Source organism: Phoca vitulina, unplaced genomic scaffold, assembly GCF_004348235.1.
Source record: "Phoca vitulina isolate PV1807 unplaced genomic scaffold, GSC_HSeal_1.0 scaffold5, whole genome shotgun sequence".
In the NCBI taxonomy this organism is placed as follows: domain Eukaryota; kingdom Metazoa; phylum Chordata; class Mammalia; order Carnivora; family Phocidae; genus Phoca; species Phoca vitulina.
Window position 1 is genome coordinate 8955711 of NW_022589708.1, and position 20228 is coordinate 8975938.

The 20228-nt window shown below is 41.1% G+C and overlaps 1 protein-coding gene across 5 annotated transcripts in view; it reads right to left on the reverse strand.

The window, feature by feature from the left end:
• LOC116631491 (basic immunoglobulin-like variable motif-containing protein) overlaps positions 1-20136 on the reverse strand; it is a 78148-nt gene extending 58012 nt beyond the window's left edge. For 2 of the 5 annotated variants that reach the window (XR_004299191.1, XM_032402657.1), the window contains exons 1-3: positions 19752-20136; positions 13663-14259; positions 7738-7864 (exon numbers count right to left, since the gene is read on the reverse strand). Coding sequence is in view for 3 of the 5 variants with exons in the window: in XM_032402657.1 (XP_032258548.1) it covers positions 7738-7864; positions 13663-14140 (605 nt within the window). In the remaining 2 variants the exon portion in view is untranslated. Of the gene's footprint in view, positions 1-7737; positions 7865-8007; positions 8028-8537; positions 8561-9534; positions 9626-13662; positions 14260-18460; positions 19626-19751 lie in introns of those variants that run through there. The other 3 variants (XM_032402656.1, XM_032402655.1, XM_032402654.1) reach the window with 3 other exon arrangements.
• Positions 20137-20228: the final 92 nt, after the last annotated feature.

The following is a 20228-nucleotide window of genomic DNA, read 5'->3' on the forward strand; positions in this document are numbered from 1 at the left end:
TAAAATTTCAGTGTAAGCTCCTAATTGAGCTGCATACATGATTATTTGCAACTTCAAAAATACTGGAGAAACGAAACAAAGCCCTGTCCCCATGTATCAGTTTTTCAGATTCTTCAACTCAGACTAAAAAACAATTTATCACCGACTATGTCCAACTAAAAACCCTTGGGTGAGAAGCAATGGTTCCATTGTCCCAGAGAATTTTAAAGTGTAACACAAAATCCTTCCATGGCACAATTTCATTGCACTGAGTAATCAAGACAATTTTCCAAATTGTCACGTGTCAAGAGAAGTGACTGCAGCTAATGTGAACAGAAGAGAAAAGAAGCAGACTATTCAATCAGAAAAAAAGAAATAGTATTGGCTTTCAAATTACCTTTTCCCAACTGCTTCCTTTTTTTTTAGATTTTATTTTTTTTAAGGAATCTCTACACCAAATGCAGGGCTCAAACTCACAACCCCAAGATGAAGAGTCACACACTCTATGGACTAAACCAGCCAGGTGCACCTCCCAACTGCTTTCTAATGAAGGTGCTCACAGTGACCAAAACAAAAAGGAGAAATAAGACTTATCACTAAACACAGTTTTAGTCTTACCTTAAAATTAATTACAAAAAGAAAAATTACAGATACATGTATGTATATTCGTATATGTCCATATAATATGCATAATGGCGCCTATACAAATCAACAGGCTGAACTAGAACCTTTAAGACTAAGATACAAAAGATGCTTATGGTCGCTTAACTATATGGTTATTATGTAGCCACATAATACATGAATTGTTATGGACTGAACTACACCTCCCTAAAAAGAGTTGAAGTCCTAACCACAGGTTCCTATGAATACAACCTTACTTGGAAACAGGGTCTTTGCAGATGGAATTGTGTTAAGAGGAGGTCACACTGGAGTAGGGGTGGGCCCTTAATCCAAGATCACCGGTGTCCTTATAAAAAGAGAAGGACACACAGAGAGGAGAATGCCTGCCGGACGAAGACCCAGACACGTGGTGGGGGGAAACACACATGGGGGCAGAAGCGTCGAAGCAGCAAGCCTAGGAATGCCAAGGGCTGCCAACAAAGCACTGGGAGTTAGAATGAAGCAAAAAATTCTATCCCACGGCTTTCAAAGGGAATGTGGCCTTGCCAACACCTTGACTTCAGACTTCCAACCTCCAGAACTATGAGATGGTTTCTGTTGTTTTAAGCCACCCGGTTTATGGCACTTTGTTATGGTAGCCCTAGGAAACTCACACACTAATCATCCTCCAGGAAGGACTACAAACTGGTTTACATCCACAAAAGAAAAAACCAATGAACACATTATGAATGATTTTGTTTATATCTATTTGCAAGGCTGTTTAAAAAAGAACTCCTACCCACAGAAATGATCCTGGCCTGAGAGTGTCGGCATTACAGAGCTCTCGTTTCAAACTCAGAAGCTAACTTCCCTAAGTGCTCAGGTATTCATAGCTCCCACCAACGTTCTGTTCTGCGACTAAATTTCCTACAAATGGACTTAGCAGTCAACATGACTTGTTTCCTACTGCTTTCCATTCCTTTCTTTACCCCCAATATCTTGGGTGGTTTACATTCCTTGTTGAATGGCTAAGAGCTCATGGGTTTTGTAGTCACTGAATTCTCACATGATTTGGAGTCTGTTGCTTCCACACTTGAATGACAATGTGAATGTGACATCTGGGTGACTTTTTCTCTCCTGAGAAACATGACTCCACTGTAGCCTGGCAGCCAGGGCTGCCATGGTGAAGACCAAGACCAAAGGGATAATTTCCCTTTGTACAACTGTTTTTGCACCTGGGCGCCCAGGACTCCTTATGCTTGAATTTCAGTAACTACCCTAGAACATGCCTTGGTGCTCATCAATCTGTACTGACTTTCCTTTCCTGAGACACAATTTACCCTTTCAAATCTGCAGACTCTAGCCTTTCCTCATTTGGGGAATATTCCTTCCAGTTGTGTCTTCAAATTATTATTTTTTTTCTATTTGCTCTGATCTCTTCCTCAAGAATACCAGTTAGTACTATTTGGAGCCTCTTCTGTTATCCGTATTTATCTGTTCTTTTTTTTTTTTTTTTTAAGATTTTATTTTTAAATAAACTCAAACTCAAAACCTCGGGATCAAGGGTCACACACTCCACCAACTGAGCCAGCCAGGAGCCCCAATATTTATCTGTTCTTTCACCATTTTTATGTCTTTGTTATTTTCCATGTGAGTTTTGTGCGATTTCCTCACACTGGCTCACCAATGTTTTTCATTGGGTTGGGTTTTTTTTTTTCCTTGCTTCAAATGTGCTTTTCACCTCTACAATGACTTTTTTTTTCTCCACTTCTTTCCAAGGGCCTGTCAATTATTTCCTTCTGTTGTCATACAATCTCTTCTTTGACTTCATTTTGAGAAATGTGTAAATTACAACTTTTTTGATAAGGAGGGCTTATTCTGAATTTTAACTTTACTTCCTAGACTAACTCTCCCAAAGATGTATATACCTCCTGCAGTTGTCCCTGTTTTTGCTTATTTGCAACTTTTATATACATGTATCAAGTTGCTTCCTCTATGATTTTACTCATCCTTGAATAGAGCCGATTATCACTGAAGAGTTGTCTGCTATCTTCGACTCTCCACTGTCAAATCTGCCCCCATTTTTGTTTTTTTTTTTTATAATTTTGGTAGAAACACAACATAAAATTTACCATCTTAACCATTTTTAAGGGTACAGTTGAGTAATATTAGCTATATTCATATTGTTGTGAAAGAGATCTCTAGAACTTTTTCATCTTGCAAGACTGAAACTCTACACCCACTGGACAACACCCTTTTCCCCCTCCCCTCAGCCTCTGACAACCACCACTCTACTTTCTATTTTTATGAGTGTGACTACTTTACACATCATATAAATGGAATCTACAGTATTTTATCTTTTCATCACTGGCAACCACCATTCTACGTTCTGTCTCTATGATTTTGACCACTCTTAAGTACCAAGTGAATCACATATTATTGGTGTTTTTGTGTCGGCTTATTTCATCAAGCATAATGTCCTTCCTCAAAGTTCATCTATGTTGTAGCATGCGTCAGAATTCCTTCTATTTTAAGGCAGAATAATATTCCATTCTAGGTACCTAGCACATTTTCTTTATTCCTTTATCAGTGAACACTTGGGCTGCTTCCCCCTCTCAGCTATTGTGAATAATGCTGCAATGAACGTAGTATGCAAATATCTCTTCACGAGCCTGCTTTCAATTCTTTTGGATATATACCCAGAATTGGGATTACTGGACCATATGGTGCCTTAGCTCAGGCAGCTATAACAAATTGCAATGGACCTGGTAGCTTTGACAACAAACATTTATTTCTCACAGTTCTGGAGGCTGAGAAGTCCAAGATCGAGATGCCAGCAAATCCAATGTCTGGTGAGAAGCTGCCTCCTGTTTAGCATATGACCACCCTCTCCTTATATCCTCACATCATGGAGCAGAGACAGAGAGGAGGAAGCAAGCTCCCTCTTTCTGTCTCTTCTTATAAGGCACTAATCCCATTCCCAGGGGCTCCACCCTCATGACCTAATTACCTCCCAAAGGCCCCACCTCCTAATTCCATCACCTTGGGGGGGTTAGGATTTCAATATATGAATTGAGGGGAGACACAAACATTCGGCCCATAACATACAATTTTTAATTTTTTGAGAAACTTCCATACTTTTCCATAGGTGCTGTACCATTTTATAATTTTATATTCCTACCAACAGTGCATAAAAGTTCCAATTTCTCCACATCCTTGCCAATAATTATTATTTTCTGCATTTTTGATAGTGGCCATCCTAATGGGTGTGAGGTAATATCACACTGCAATTTTGATTTGCATTTCTCTGATGATTAATGATGTTGAACATCTTTTTGTATGCTTGTTGGTCATTTGCATATTCTTCGGAGAAATGTCAATTCAAGTCCTTTGCCCATTTTTTAATCAGGTTCTTTGATATTTTTTGTTGTTGCTGAATTGTAGGAGTTTTTACAGATTCTGGATATTAACCCCTTATCAGATATATGATCTGCAAATATTTTCTCCCATTCTGGAGGATGCCTTTTCATTGTGTTGATTGTTTCCTTTGATGCACAGAAGTTTTAAGGCTTGGCATAATTCCTTTGTCTATTTTTACTTTTATTACCTGTGGTTTTGGTGTTGTATCTCAGATGTCGTTGTCAAATCCAATGTCATGAAATTTCCCCCTATGTTCTCTTCTAGGAGTTTTATAGTTTTAGATCTTTATATTTATGTCTTTAATCTATTTTGAGTTCATTTTTGTGTATGGTGAAAAGTAAGGGTCAAGTTCATGCTTTTGCAGGAGGATAGCCACTTTTCCCAGCACCATTTGCTGAAGACACTGTCCTTCCTCTATTCTGTGGTCTTGGCACCCGTACTGAAGATTGTTTGCCTATTTACACGAGTGTTTATTTCTGGGCTTTCTATTCTGACCCCTTTGTCTACAAATCTGTCTTAATGCCAGGACCACACTGTTTTGATTATGTGGCTCTGCAATGTTTTGAAATCAGGAAATGTGAGGCCTGTGTTTCACTCTTGCCATCACCAACTTTCCCAGCAATTCACTAGAGGCACTGTCCTTGGCCGGAAATGAAGGGGTAAGATAATCGAGTGGCAATCAGATCAGCAGGAGGTCTCCTTCCGCAGCCCCTACCTGCATTTCTGTAGCGCTGAACTGGATCTCCACCAAGAACTCCAATGTTTCTCCACTGATACAGCTGCTCACACCCCTGGATCTAACCAGAGGGTCACCAGATGGTTTTAGGACTGCCACACGAACATTAGGGAAACCTGCGCTGTTTGAGGCCCCCCCATAGTCTGTGTAGCCCTTAGTGTCCTCTCTCTGTTGGTCCAGAGTGCATAGGATTTGATAAACTTGAATTAAAACCTATGGTTTGGGGATGTTGCTATTTCTTTGTTTCAGGGAAGATAGAGTTTTTCCCTTTTTTTTTTTTTTTTTTTTTAATTTTGCTATTGTTTCCATGGGTTTGAGGTGTAGGTGCCAAGGGCAGGTCACCCCAAGATGGACCGCTTTGGCACGAACATTATTTTGAGTTAAAAGCAACCCAAACCCAGCAGATTCAGAAAAAGCTCTCTACCCCACCGCCCCCCGCAACTGCCTGCTTTTTAAGAGGAAGAGAGCTATTGACAGAGACTCCCCTTTCCCTAAGAAACTGATCTGCATAATAGGGCAAACTTTGTTTTTCAAAACATCTCCTTTCACCTTCCTGCTAATGGCCTTCCTCCCCTTTGTATCCTCAGACTCCTCCCCCTCTCCTTAGCTCACTAAGCTTCATGTTACCTCATTGTCTTTGGAATTTCCATGTCTGTGTGGATTCCCTATACATACATTATTAAATTTGATTTTCTCCTGTTAATCTGTCTCATGTCAATTTGATTCTAAGTCCAGCTAGAAGAACCTTGAAGGGCAGAGGAAGGTCTACCTCCCCAACAGAGAGAAGGAATGGAGTAAAAAGACTTATTCTGTCATATTTAAATCTCTCCCTTCTATCTTAAACACTTCTTCACAAAGCCTTAGGATCAATCCTAGGCACCCTTAAGATTTTCCCTATTTCTTCATCCATCCAAACTTGTTTTACTGGTCTTGCTCATAACTGGCCTACAACTTTAATTGACTTTCTACTATTTCCTATGGGTGTTTCCACTGCAACCCTAATCTTGTAATATTCTCAGTGGGAAATGGGCTTGTCATCCTGGTAATTTTTCCCCTCAGGTTATTTCTCCCATCTATCCTCTTCATCCAAGCCTTTATGGCTTTACATGTTGTACTATTAAAACACAATTATCCAAATTTGTTTTTAAAACATATCTTAAACCTAAGGGATTAGAAGCAAAAATGGGCAAAGCCTTTCTCCAAAGAAACTAACATTACTGTTTTGTATTATAGTGTCTTTCTCCAACACACTCTACATACTTATTACTACCAGTTTATCTTTGTAAAATGCTCTTTTGCTAAGAAATCATCAATGGGGTGCCTGGGTGGCTCAGTCGTGAAGCGTCTGCCTTCAGCTCAGGTCATGATCCCAGGGTCCTGGGATGGAGTCCCACATCGGGCTTCCTGCTCAGCAAGAAGCCTGCTTCTCCCTCTCCCACTCCCCCTGCTTGTGTTTCCTCTCTCGCTGTTTCTCTCTCTGTCAAATAAATAAATAAAATCTTAAAAAAAAAAAAAAAAAAGAAAAAAGAAATCATCAATGGTTTCTCTCTACATCATAAGAAAAAGAGCTAAATCCTTAGCCTGGTGTCCAAGATATAGATCATGACAGGTGTTACAAAGAAAGAATATGAACTTTGGAGTCTGGCTCTCTTCAGTTTCAATACAAGATCTACTTATTCACCATGTGATGTTGGGCAAATTTCTAGGCTTCTCTGAGCTTCACTCCAAACAAGCTTGTCTAATCTTCATTACCAACAAGCAAGACACTTTCCTACCATCCATTCAAAGACCTTTGGACCCTCCATCCCCTCAGATTTCCTCTCTTAAGACCTAGCTCTTCAGTGAAGCCTCTCTTAAGACCAAGCTCCTCATTACCTCCTCTACTAATGGTAGTTTATTCATACTCATCATCTGACAGATTGCCTGAGATATTTTATATTTTTTCTGCTTAGTTCCCATTTCTCACCTACATTTTAAACCTTGAGAAAGCAAGGGCCATGTTTTGTGCATCTCTATTCTCAACCCACAGTAAAGGGTCTAATATTTATTAAATAACTGATAATATCTAGCATTTTTAAACCTCATACAAATAATTTTTAAAACCTCAAATCATAGAGTACTAATATTTAAAAGCTATCATTAATTAAACATTTTTTTCTTTAGAATAGGAACTGTATTCTAAGGTAACCAAATAGCCCCAGCTGATGAGTGAAAGTTCTTCTTATTAGAAGAATATCAGCTAATAAAAGGAGAAGAAATGATAGAAATTTGAAATATCACCATTTTGCAACAAGGATTCAGGCAACAATTGTCAATGCGGTTTGGCTAAAACCATTAGGTGAAAAATTGATGGGGACAGGATATTAGCCTGATGCCACTGATTACATGATGGTTGCAGAGGGGAACAAAGAACCTTGGTAATGTGGGCTAGGCTGTCACCACTGAAACCCAGCGATCACTCTTAGAATCTAATCCTGGATGACCAGATACTATGTACCTCCTGATGTGATGCAATACGGAGGACACAGGATCACACTTAGGCAGTATTCTTGCCTAAAATGTTCAACCAGAATCTAAACCAAGTCTTTATGTCTAATTTCCAGCTTTCAGGAAATACTGAGGTTACAGAAATAATTTAGACAACCATCAAGGGAAAAAAATTAGACAAATCCAGAAGGTAGGACACTCTACAAGATATCTGGCCAAGTCTCTTTAAGAAGTCAATCTCCTAGAATTAAAAACAAAACGAAACAAAAACTGTGAGAGAAGTAAGGTAGAGACTGTTCTAGATTAGAAGGGACATATAGGCCACAACAAGCAAACACAAGGTATGGCTCATGGTTGGGTCCCACTATGAACAACCAAGCGTGAAGTTACTTCAGAAAAATCCGGGAAATCTAATTTTAGCCTGAGAATCAGATACTATGGAAATATTGTTAATTTTATTAAGTATGACAGTGGTATTGTGTGGTTAAGGAAAAAAGTCAATTTTTAGAGATTACCATCTTCTGAGATCTAATACTTTCCGCTGCTTAATATCTTCAAGAGGAGAATACTGAGGCCACTCCCTTTGATGTCTTCCTTTTTTATCTGAAGTTTTTTTCTTGGAAATTTGTTTCTTTACGTTGCCTAGAATACAAGAATACAAAATAAGCAAAATGCTCCAGATGAAATAAACTACCATGGCAATACAATTAATTATGTAACAAAATTAAAAAGCAATGCCACTAGTTCTCAAAATACTTGCGAACATATTGAAGAAATACACATACCTTCAAGAATACTCCCCTGGCTTAAAGAGAGAGAACAAAAACAAGTTTAAGCAACCACGAGTGTTAGTTCCTATTAGATTCTTATATTCCAATTCCTGATCTGGTTGCTTAGCTAGTAAAAGGTGCAATCACAAAATTTTTGGTTTAGAAAATCAAATTACCAACAGTAAACTATTTAACTAGGCCACTTTCCAAAAATGAATCCTTTCTACAAAACAATAAAACCACATTAATGTAACTCTGTTAAGAAAGTTAAAGCACTAGATCCAATAATGTAATGATGTGATATTTAAAAATATCTCCAGGCCTTGCAGAGACCACAAAATGAATTAAGAATGATACTCACATGTATCATTATTAAAATGCAACTTTAGCACCAGAAACTAGAATGGAAAACAAAGTCTCCTTTCTGAGTGTGTGTGTGTGTGTGTGTGTGTGTGTATGTGCTTATGCGTGAACACACACGCGCATGCATGCGCACATACACACAATCTCTCCAAAAGACACATAAGGCAAATAATAGTAGTTACCTAAGGAGGAGGGGAATTGGGAGCTAGACAAAAAGGAGACAAAAATGAAATTAGACTTTGCACTGTTTAATTTTTACACTTTTTATTTCTGAATAATGCTAATGGATTACTCAGGCAAAAATTATTTAATTAAAATCTTAACCATAGAGAACAAACTGATGGTCACCAAAATGGATGGGTGAGCTAGGTGATGGGGATTACGGAGCGTACTTGTAGTGAGCACCAAGTGATGCATGGAAGTGTTGAATTACTATATTGTACACCTGAAACTAATAAAACACTGTCTGTTAACTAACTGGAATCTAAATAAAAACTTTAAAATATATATTAATAAATACCATTCAAGTTTCATGTCACTAAAATACCATTAACATTTCAGACAGCTGTGCTCAAATATTTAATAATTTTCACACATACTATATTTTCAATGAAATAATCAAATCTGCTATAAAAATCAAATAAAAGCTAATGTTTTATTTTTATGAGTTATGCATAATTATAAAACATAGATTATATAGATATACGCCTAGAAACAGACATGGAAAGGGGCTTGTTTCATTCATTCAAGATGCTCTACAATAAAACCCAAACGAGCTGGAACTCAGAAACTCTTGTGACACAGGGGATTTCTCTGATTTTTGTAAGATGTCATAGTGACAAACACTATAATATCCAGAAAAAAGTTTTTCCCCATTCCCTCTAGCTATTCTCTTTAAGTCTTCACGAAGAACACAAAATTTCTACAGAGCTGAACAACCACTGGCAAACATGAGTTAAGTCTCATTCTGGAAAGTTTCTTTTCACTAATAAAATAAATATTAGAGAGTAAGAAGATGGAAAAACAACTTTGCAACATTTTTTCCCATGTCTTCACTGCCCAACAGTGCCTTAATGCCCTACATAGCTTTCCCAGCCACTTAAAATCTTAGAGGCCAATGAAGTGTGGTAATCTGTGACCCCAGCAGCCTCCAGAGTGCATATTTCCTCTAAGGCTTACCTGAGCCTGCCCTCTGTCCCCTTCTACTTTACTCCTAGGAGGCTCCTCGGCTAAATAAGTGTGGGTTCCAAATGCGCACCCTTCATGAAATCCTCACATTGCCACAAGGAGAGCTGGTCCCACAGACAAAATTCCATTCAGTTCGAGAGAGGGAAGCTCTGGCAAAGTGGAAGCTAAGTTTGAGAAGGGAACATAACATATCAACACCTCAACATTCTGTTTCCCCATCTCATCAACTCCTGGAACCTTTGCCCACCTTCCCTTGTCATTGTCATATTCCTTCTTCCATTCCTCACCCTACCAATAACACACCCATCTAGCCCCAACACCAAAGAAACATACACACATACACACCTACCTCTAGTCATCACACTGGCTTTTAGAGAAAGGTCTGAGGATAGCAAATATAAGTAGAATATCTGCCATTCTTTTGACTAGAGGAACTACGGGACAGAGTTTTGGGCAATCACTGTCACTGGAAAGTAAGGTAGGTGGGGAGACCAGAAATAAAAGAGCCAGAAAAGGGGAGACTCAAATTTTGTGTATACATTTGGCCCAAATCTTAGGCTGACCCCTGAACCATGCATAACGCAGACCCCAAACAGCACAGCTAAGGCTTAAAAAATTGGACAGAGATTTGAAATGTCCTCCAGAGACAAAATCTGCAGTTTTAGTCAAAACAAATTCATTGCTGCTAAAATTAAAAACAAACAAACAAATGAACAAACTTAAATCCACTCTTTGGAGGAATATACCAAAATCCAAAATCACCACATTTCCAATACCTCGGATACCATCCAAAACTATTGAACATGTAAGGAAACTGAAAAAGGTGATACCTTCTCAAGGAAAAAAAAAAAAAAAAAAGATAAGACCAACTCTGAGATGACCCAGGTCTTAAAACTGGCAGATAGGATTTTAAAGTGGATATTATAACTACGCTTTATGAGATAGATACAATCTTCCAGTAATGAAAGAAAAGATAGCAAATCCAAGATAGGAAACAAAAACTATTCTAAAAATCTAAATTCCAGAACTAAAAGAAACAATACCTGAAACAAGTAATTCATTGACTATACTTAAAAGCTATCTTTAAGAGATGCACTTTAGGGCGCCTAGGTGGCTCAGTCGGTTAAGCATCTGCCTTCGGCTCAGGTCATGATCCCAGGGTCCTGGGATCGAGCCCCACATCAGGCTCTCCAATCGGTGGGGAGCCTGCTTCTCCCTCTCCCTCTGCCTGCCTCTGCCTACTTGTGCTCTCTCTCTGTCAAATGAATAATAATAAAAAAAAAAGTCTTTAAGAGATGCACTTTACTTTTTTTCAGTTATAAGATTTTTATCAAGAGGAAGATGAATCATGTCTTTTCTTTTTTGAGTGGATTTGACACACAATGGTACATTAGTTTCAGGTACACAACACAGTGATTCAACAATTTTAGATATTATGCTCATCTCAAAAGTAGCCACCATCTGTCACCATACAATGCAATTACAGAATCACTGGCTATATTCCCTGTGCTGTACCTTTTATTCCCATAAGGTATTCATTCCATAACTGGAAACTATATCTTTCACTCCCTTTCACCCATTTTGCCTGTCCCCTCCACCCTCCTCCCCTCTGGCAACCATCAATTTGTTCCCTGTATTTATAGGCCTGATTCTACCTTTTGTTTGTTTATTCATTAGTTTCAGGTTTTAGATTCCATGTATAAGTGAAATCATATAGTATTTTCTCTGTCTGACTTATTTCACTTAGTATGATGCCCTCTAGGTCCATCCATGTTGTGCCAAATGGCGAAATCTCATCGTTTTTTATGGTTGAGTAGGAGACATGGACTTGAAATATAAAAAGATACAAGTTGAAAATAAATGGATGGAAAAGGATATACCATGCAAACACCAGTCAAAAGAAAGGTGGAGTAGCTAGATTAATATCTAAGTCGCTTTCAGAATAAGAAATATTACCAGGAATAATGAGGGACATTTCATAACGATAAAAAGGTCAATGCAACAAGAGGAAATAAAAATCATAATTGTGTGTGCACTTAATAATAGAGTTTCAAATTGCACAGAAGCAAAAATCAACAGAATTAAATGCAGAAAAGACGACAATCACAGCTGATTTTTAACACCCCATTTTCAGCAATTGATAGAGGAAGACAAAAATTAAGTAGCAACATAGAAGATATGAACAACACTCTCAAACACTTTGGCCCAATAAATATTTATAGAACACTACGCCCAACAACTACACAATGGGCAGGCATTCTTTTCAAACGCACATGGTACATTCACCAACATGGACAGTATGTTGGGTCATAAAACTAGTCCCAACCCATCCTAAAAGATGGAGATCATATGTCCTCTGTCCACAATGGAATCAAATTCGAAATCAACATTTAGCAAAAGCCTCAAAATATTTGGAAATTAAGCAGCACAGTTCTAAACAGTAATGCATATATCAAAGAAGAAATCACAAGGGAAATTAGAAAATACTTCACATTAAAGGATAATAAAAATAAAGTGTATCAACAGTCACAGGCTGTGGCTAAAACAGTACTCACAGAGCAATTTAAAGCACTAAATGCTATAGGAGAAAAGTCTTGAATCAAAAAGCTGAAGAACAAAGTAAACCCAAAGTAAGTAGAAGGAAGAAAATAATAAGCAGAAATCAGTAGAATAGCAAACAAACAATCAAGAAAATTAACAAAGCTAAAAGCTGGTTATTTGAAAAGATGAACAAAATTGATAAAGTCCTAGCCAGAAAAAAAAAGAGAGAACATACATGACCAGTATCAGAAATGAAAGAGGATTTATTACTAAAGACCCTGTAGGTATTAGAGGGATAAAGAGGACTATTAGAAATAACTTTATGCCAACAAAACCAACAACTTAGATAAAATGGACAAACTAAAATTTGACAGAATTAAAGGGAATCAAGACAACTCCATAATCACCGTAAGAGATTTTTTTTTTCTAAAGATTTTATTTATTTATTTGACAGAGAGACACAGTGAGAGAGGGAACACAAGCAGGGGGAGTGGGAGAGGGAGAAGCAGGCTTCCCTCGGAGCAGGGAGCCCAACGCGGGGCTCGATCCCAGGACCCTGGGATCATGACCTGAGCCAAAGGCAGACGCTTAGCAACTGAGCCACCCAGGCACCCGTACTGCTAGAGATTTTTAATACCCCTCAGAAAACAGGAGAGATCACTTCGCAACTTGTCTTAGGAGACCTGCATAGCCCTAATGCCAACACCTGAAAAAGATATTATGAAAAAATTATAGGCCAATCACCCATAAAAAATAGACACAAAGTGAAACCCCCCAACACACCGAGAATTACGAATTTACATAATATTCTGTGAAACAAGTTGATTTGGCAGATGAACAAGTAAGGTTTTACAAAATGGTCAAAGAAGCCTAGAACAAATCCCAATTCTACCTCTTACTAGCTATCAACTTTCCACAAGCAACTTATCCCCTCTGAGCCTCAATTTCTTTACCTGTAAAATAAGGATAAGTGTACCTACCACAAAAAAATCCTTTATTACTGTGAGTTCAAAAGAAAGAAATGAAAAGCTGTAGTTTCTGTCACAGGGCCACCACACTGCAATTTCGAAAACTGTGTATTGCACCCTAGGTGAACAGCACCCTCTTAAATTGTGCAGAACACAACCTACTCAGTGGTACCTGGAGACCCTGTTGGGTGCTCTAAAATTTTAACAAGAGAAAGCCACAATGTTATATGGTAGAAAACTAAGCATTTAATCGGGAAAGATGAATTCATGTCTCTGCAAAACTACAAAATAGTGGTATGTTATACTAGTGACCTCATGAACCATTTCTAAGCTACCACATACTTATCTGCAATACCTGTATTTTACAGCATTCTTAGATTTTTCAAAGCTCTCAAAATGCCCAGGTTATGTGTGAAGTTTCCAGTGGTAACCCATTAATGAACTAAATGTCCTCTGCCCAAAGTTATATTTTAACTACAATGACAGACAACACCACGGCAATGTTCCTTGTTCAGTATTATACAAGGAAACCGTGTTTAATGGCAAGCTTAAACAAGATACATTGTTTTCTGATTATTTTCACATGTGAAATTCAAGCCTCCTTCCTTACCTGATTTGTGTTTCAAATTTGTGGTCACCCCATCAAATTCAGATTTATCGATTTCCCATGCGAGAGGTAGCTTGCCCAGGCTATTGGGTAAGTTTTCCAAGCTATTTTCTTCATTGTAGATGATTTCTGATGTACTCGTTGGGATGCCAATGTATCTTGATGGATTATTTCCAGCAGATAAAGAGGTACTATCAGGGAGGCAAGAAGAGCGGGTTGAATTTGGAGTTTTATAGATTGAGGTTGCCTGGTTGAGAAAGGCATAGTCTGAACAGATGGCATAAATTTTCTCGCGAGTGTGGGTCACTGGACAGCTCCACGGGTAATGACCATCTCCTTTGGGACCCAAGGGTGCCCCCGAGGCACGAGTGCAGAAAGACTGGACAGCACCTTGTAGATTCTCTTCAGGAGACTTTCTCTCAGATTTGTGCTCACCATTTCCAGAATCATTTGCCCTTTCTGCTTCTGCAATGTTAGGCATTGAATGCAACTAGGAAAGTTCTGTTACGAAGAAGTTGCAACTCTTTCTATGACTTGAAAACCAACCGTGACAATTGTTTACAGCATTCTACAGAAACTTGAGAGCTGCAAGATGGGCTCCTAAGAAAAGAGGGAGGAGAAAGAAACATCAACAATCCACTAGACAATACAAAAGCACTAAAAAAAAATGAATCAAGTATTTCACATGCCTTCATTCAATAAATATTTATTTTACAACTACTATACACTTACAGCCACAATCGCTGGCCATGTGTCTTATTAAAAAATTATTTTACAATAATGCTTTATAATAACAAAAAAGAACTCAATAAAAAAATGGGCAAAATATCTGAATAGTCACTCCTCCAAAGACAGTGTAGAAACGGCCAATAAACTCATGAAAAAATGTCAGCATCATTAGTTATCATGGAAATGCAAATCAAAACCACAACAAGATACTATGTCACACCCAGAAGGATGGCTCTAATCAAAAATATAGATAATAAAAAGGATTGTTGAGGACGTGGAGAAACTGGAACCCCCATACCCTTCTGATGGAAATGCAAAATGGTCCAGTCACTTTGGAAAACAGCTCCTCAAACATTTAGAGTTACCATATGAGCAAGCAATTTCACTCTTAAGCATACATCTAAGAGGAAGGAAGACATACATCCACACAAATGTTCATAGCAGCATTATTTATGATAGCCAAAAAGGAGAGACAACCCAAAGGTCCATCAATTGATGAATGGATAAATAAAATAAATAAAATGTAGTATATCCATGCAGTGGGATATTTTTTGGGCAATAAAAATAAATGAAGCTCTGACCCATGCTACAACATGGATGAGCCTTGAAAGCATTATGCTAAATGAATGAAGCCCGTCATGAAAGAGCCTAATAGTGTATGATTCCATTTATATGAAATGTAAAATAGGCAAGTCTCTAGTGACAGAAATTAGATTAGTGGGTTACCTAGGGCTGGGAGGGAGGAGGAGGTTGGGGATGATGGAGTTTCTTTTTGGAGTAATGAAAATATTCTATAATTGATTGAGGTGATGAACGCACAACTTTGTGAATACAAAGCTATTGCATTGGACATTTTAAACAGGGGAACTGTATGGTGTGTGAATTTCATCTCAATAAAGCTGTGCATTCATCACCACGATCAATTATAGTTAGTAGTCACTAACTTCTGATCAGTCTCAGGAAAAACCGATTTTCAAGTCTACACCAATTCCTTTGGGGAAGAAACAGAGAACAGTTCAAAAAGCAACCAAGCACATTTGAGGAAGCTGAAGATTTATATGAAAGCAAGACCTTGATAAGTCAGACCATTACAGGTGGTAGAGGAGTACTCGATGCCAGGCTGAGTGTGCCCACTTCACAGGGCTCTAGCGATGTGGCTCAAGAGACAACCCACCCCGGGTGACCGTTTTGACGTTTACTAGTTAAAATTTCTGCCCATTCACTTATTTAAAAAATTAGAAATGAGAATAATTTTCATAAGTTACAGAAAAATGATTATATAAAACCCATCATACAAATACTGAATGACAAAAACCTCTAAGGCAATAAGAAGTAACAGAAGAATGATCACTCTAAGTCTGTGAGGAGAAACCAATAAACGTAATGCCTGTCCACATAATTTAAGGCAACAGAGCTCATTACAAGGAGGACTCCACATAACTAGAAAAGATTCCATTTTCTTTATTTTTAAGGAATGCTTTCCCTCTATTCAAATCTTCAGATAGTGTTTTGTTTTTGTTTTGTTTTTTTTTTTAGTAATTGGTGCAGAGTTTATAGTTCTTTGCAAGAAGGTCAGTTTGGCTGGAGCTTCACCACCAAAGATGGAAACCCTAACGGTATCTTTTGGAAACTTTTTTCAAGAAATCCTAGGAGCACTTAGAGCGGATCTCTAGACAGGAAGCTTTTATGCCTTCTCCTTCTTCCTCATCTCCTGGCATCCTGGTCATGTTGGAGGAAGATGCAAAGAGAAGGTCGATGCCTCACACAGACCAAACTGGGCTTTTCTGAGGAGTCGGTTTCTCTGATTCTTAGCAGATGACCTCACAGAGCATTTTCTATTGATCTGTTACCCTCATGCCTTTCTCGAAAAGCCAGCTTGGTGGGCAGAGATAGGTATTATTTGTGGTACTGGGGAACTAGAGGGTATTATGCTAAGCGAAATAAGTCAATCAGAGAAAGACAAATATCATATGATCTCACTGATGTGAGGAATTCTTAATCTCAGGAAACAAACTGAGGGTTGCTGGAGTGGTGGGTGTGGGAGGGATGAGGTGGCTGGGTGATGGACATTGGGGAGGGTAGATGCTATGGTGAGCGCTGTGAATTGTGTAAGACTGATGAATCACAGACCTGTACCCCTGAAACAAATAATACATTATATGTTAAAAAAAAAAAAAAGAAGAAGAAGAAGAAGAAGATAGCAGGAGGGGAAGAATGAAGGGGGGGAAATCGGAGGGGGAGACGAACCATGAGAGACTATGGACTCTGAGAAACAAACTGAGGGTTTTAGAGGGGAAGGGGGTGAGGGGATGGGTTAGCCTGGTGATGCGTATTAAGGAGGGCATGTATTGCATGGAGCACTAGGTGTTATAAGCAAACAATGAATCATGGAACACTGCATCAAAGGCTAATGATGTAATGTATGGTGACTAACAATAAAATAAAATTAATAAAAAGATAAATAAAAAATAATGGTCACTAAGCAAGAATGATCTCTTTGGTTGTACTTCTACCAAAAAAAAAAAAAAGTGAAGATCATCAACATAAGGACATATTTTATATTGATTGTCAATAAAAGCCAACAGTGGTCTGAAAACTTTCTCATTTGAACCATTGTTTATGGAAATTTTCTTTGAAAAACTGTGTGATATTTCTAGATTTTTACCATAGAAGTAAAACAAATGACAGAAAAATATTGCAAAGTACCAAGATATTACACAGAAAGGGAAAATTATCCAAATTCCATGACCCAAACACAGCTGGAGTTTATTTTCTTTCCTTATTCTCTGTCAGATCCATGTCTGTTCTCCCTGTGTCAGTGGGAGCCCTTGAGGCTAAGGGTGCTAAGGGTGCTTATTATTATCATGTCCCCAGGCTTTCTTACAAGTGAACTGAGCACAAGTTATTACTGATAACAGAATCATCAGAGACAGCAATTACTGTATTATGTTATAATTATAGCCTCAGGAAATACTGAGATACAGAGGGGCAGTTTGTCCCTCCACTAAATAGACTGCAGCTCCCACTGTTTTGTACTATCTTGTATCTCCTTTTGTTTCTATTTTTGTTCCATTCCCAATTCCATCCCCACTCCTAGCATGGGCACCATCCCCAGTCCCGCCTGGGTTGACATTTCTAATCTGGCCTGTGCAGAGGTATTAGGAAATAAAGCTTGGACACAGATATGATCATATAACTCCCCTTCCTAAAACCTTCTGCTCTTAGAAAAAAACCAACTCCTTGTCTGGCCCCATGATCTATTTCTTTAACTCTACCTCATTCCTCTTCCCCCTTCCTCCTTCCAACTTTCCATTCTCTGGATGTGGTCTCCTCCTACTGGCCTCCCTGTATTCGGTTAATTCCCATTTGTACTGCACATATCCGTCAATGTCACTTCAGAGGATTCTTTCTTTGCTCCCCAAACTAGGCTCGGTCACCCTGTACATACTCAGTACCCTTCTTTCACAAGGCTTGCCAGGGTTATCCTTAGGGATGGGCATTTGTGAAAGTCTCATCAACAAATAGTTACGTTTAAGTGCCTACATCATTCCGGGCATTATTTTAAGCTCCGGATTAGGAGCCTAGATTCCAGGAGGATTTACTAGGAGAGGCCTTAGGAATCAGGAGCTGGACTTTTAGCCAAGAGGCCTCTTTTTCTCCTCCCTGGTTCTCATCTGTGAGATCTGAGTTTCCAGAGAGGTGATGCTCCATTAAGATTTTACAAGGAATGATTGCATAAGGCTCAATTTAACGATGTATTCTTAGGATCACGGCACAAGCAACCGAACAAAATTTTATAAAATGCACCGCTAGAGTAACGATTTCTAAAAGTCACTAGAACGAACTGTTCTGTAAAATCAACGTTCCATTTTTAAGGTCAATATTTATCGCCTAGGCCACATTCTTTTCGCGTTATATTTTCAATCCGTATTTTTTAAATAATCAAGTTTGCTTAGGGAACGACGATCTTCAGAAGGGTCTTCAGCAAAGCCAACCCCATAGGACAACTATTATGATCTATTATATTCTGTATGGAAGGCCACGGAGACGCAGGAGCCTGAAAGTGACTTACTGATGGTGAAATATGCGCCCCCGGGCTGGTCCCGGTCCTACTCCCGGGTGTCAGCCCCACGCGCTCCGGGCCCCCTGCCGGGTCGGCCCCGAGCCCCTCCCCCGGCTGAGGCCGCCGGCCTACGAAGGATACCGGGTGCTCCCGCGCGCCGCAGCAGCGTCCCACCCAGGCTCCGGGGCAGACGAACGGAGCTCCCACCGCCCTACTCTGCGAAGCTCGCGGCGCTGCCGGGCTCAGAAGCCGCCGGGACCTAGGCGACAGTCTCGCAGGCCGGTCCCCGCCGCGCCGAGCCGAGCCGATGTGTGCGGAGGCGGCGCCGGCCGACAGGAGGAGCGAGGCCGCGCTCTCTGCCTGCACCTCTCCGGCGGCCTCCCCGGCCCACGAGCGCTCCCCCGGGCTGGGCGTCCTCCAGTCCCCGTCCCCGCAGCGAGGCCTCCGGACCCCTCCGTCCGCCTCCCTCCGCGGCCGGAAGCCAGAGTTCGCCGCTAGAGGGAGCGGGCGGAGGCCGGTGGAGTGACCGCCTCCAACCAGCCCGGGGCCGGGGGAGGCTCCCGGCGCCCGAGGCTCCAGGGCCGGTGGGACGCGGGCAGTTACTGCCCCTGGGCCAAGGGGTAGCAGCCGATTCGAGCTTTGAATGCACCAGTTGATATCAATACTCAAGACAATCGCAAAAAAAAAAAAGGAAAACAGAAAAGCCTCGCCTGGGCCTCCACCCAGGGCAGCTTTGGCCAGCGGAACCACCCGGCCCGTCTGGGTTTTCGCGGCAGCTGGCAAAGGTCCAGAGAGGGAAGAGGGAGGGAGAGCAGGGGGCTCTGGGTCCGATTCCGGAGCTGACCGTGACCCCTCCTGGTGACCGCCTGGCCGCAGAGCCGGCATACGGGGAAGAAGGGACGGCCACCGCACGCTCCGGGCCAGGCCCGGCCTTGCGTGGCGTGGAGACCCGCGCCGGGCAGGAGCCATCGGTATCCACGCGGGCATCTCCAAATCAGGCTTTGTTCCCGAGAGCACTCGTCCCTCGTCTCCCTAACACTTCCCCCATCTTGCTGCCCAGCTCTTCGCCTCACTTTTTCCCGGGAGGAGGACGGGCACGGATGCAGCGGCCTCCACTCGGACGGCCCCGGGGCTCCCGAGAGGCCGTGGCCCCTGGCCACCCAGGCAGCATAGGCGGCGTCCAGAGCCGGCGGGCGGCAGCAGGCCGGGCTCGCGGCGCGCGGGTGCCAGATGGAGGGCCCCGCGCACTGGGCGCACAGAAGCGGGCCGCCACCTCCGCCCAGCCCACAGCCCGGGATACCTCTGGCCTGTCCGGCGGGGTCGAGTCGCTGCGGCCGCCGCAGAGCGGGCGCCGGACTCAGATCACAGCTTCCCGCGCGCGGCCCGCGACGCGCCTCCGGTTACCCTGGGGCTGGCGTCTCTCGTCCCATTGGAGCGCGCGGGGACAGCGCCCTGGACGGCTGTGCCCGGCGACCGGTTGTCGGATATCATGGACAACACCTTCCTTTCATCGTTTTATACCTGCCCTCTGCACGTGCGGAGGATATGGTGACAATTTAAAAAAAAAATCTTAGTTGTGTCCCCGCACGCCACTCTATTGGGCATCTAGTTTATAACTGTTCCCTGAAAGCGGTGACCGCAAAGTAAATAAATGAGTGAGAGGTGGTAAAACCTGGCGAGATTTCCGCTAGTCCTGTCGCGAACTACAAGTCCCAGGAAGCCTTTGAGCACGGACGCCACTGAGCCATCCACTTGGAGAAGGCCTTACTCAGCCCAG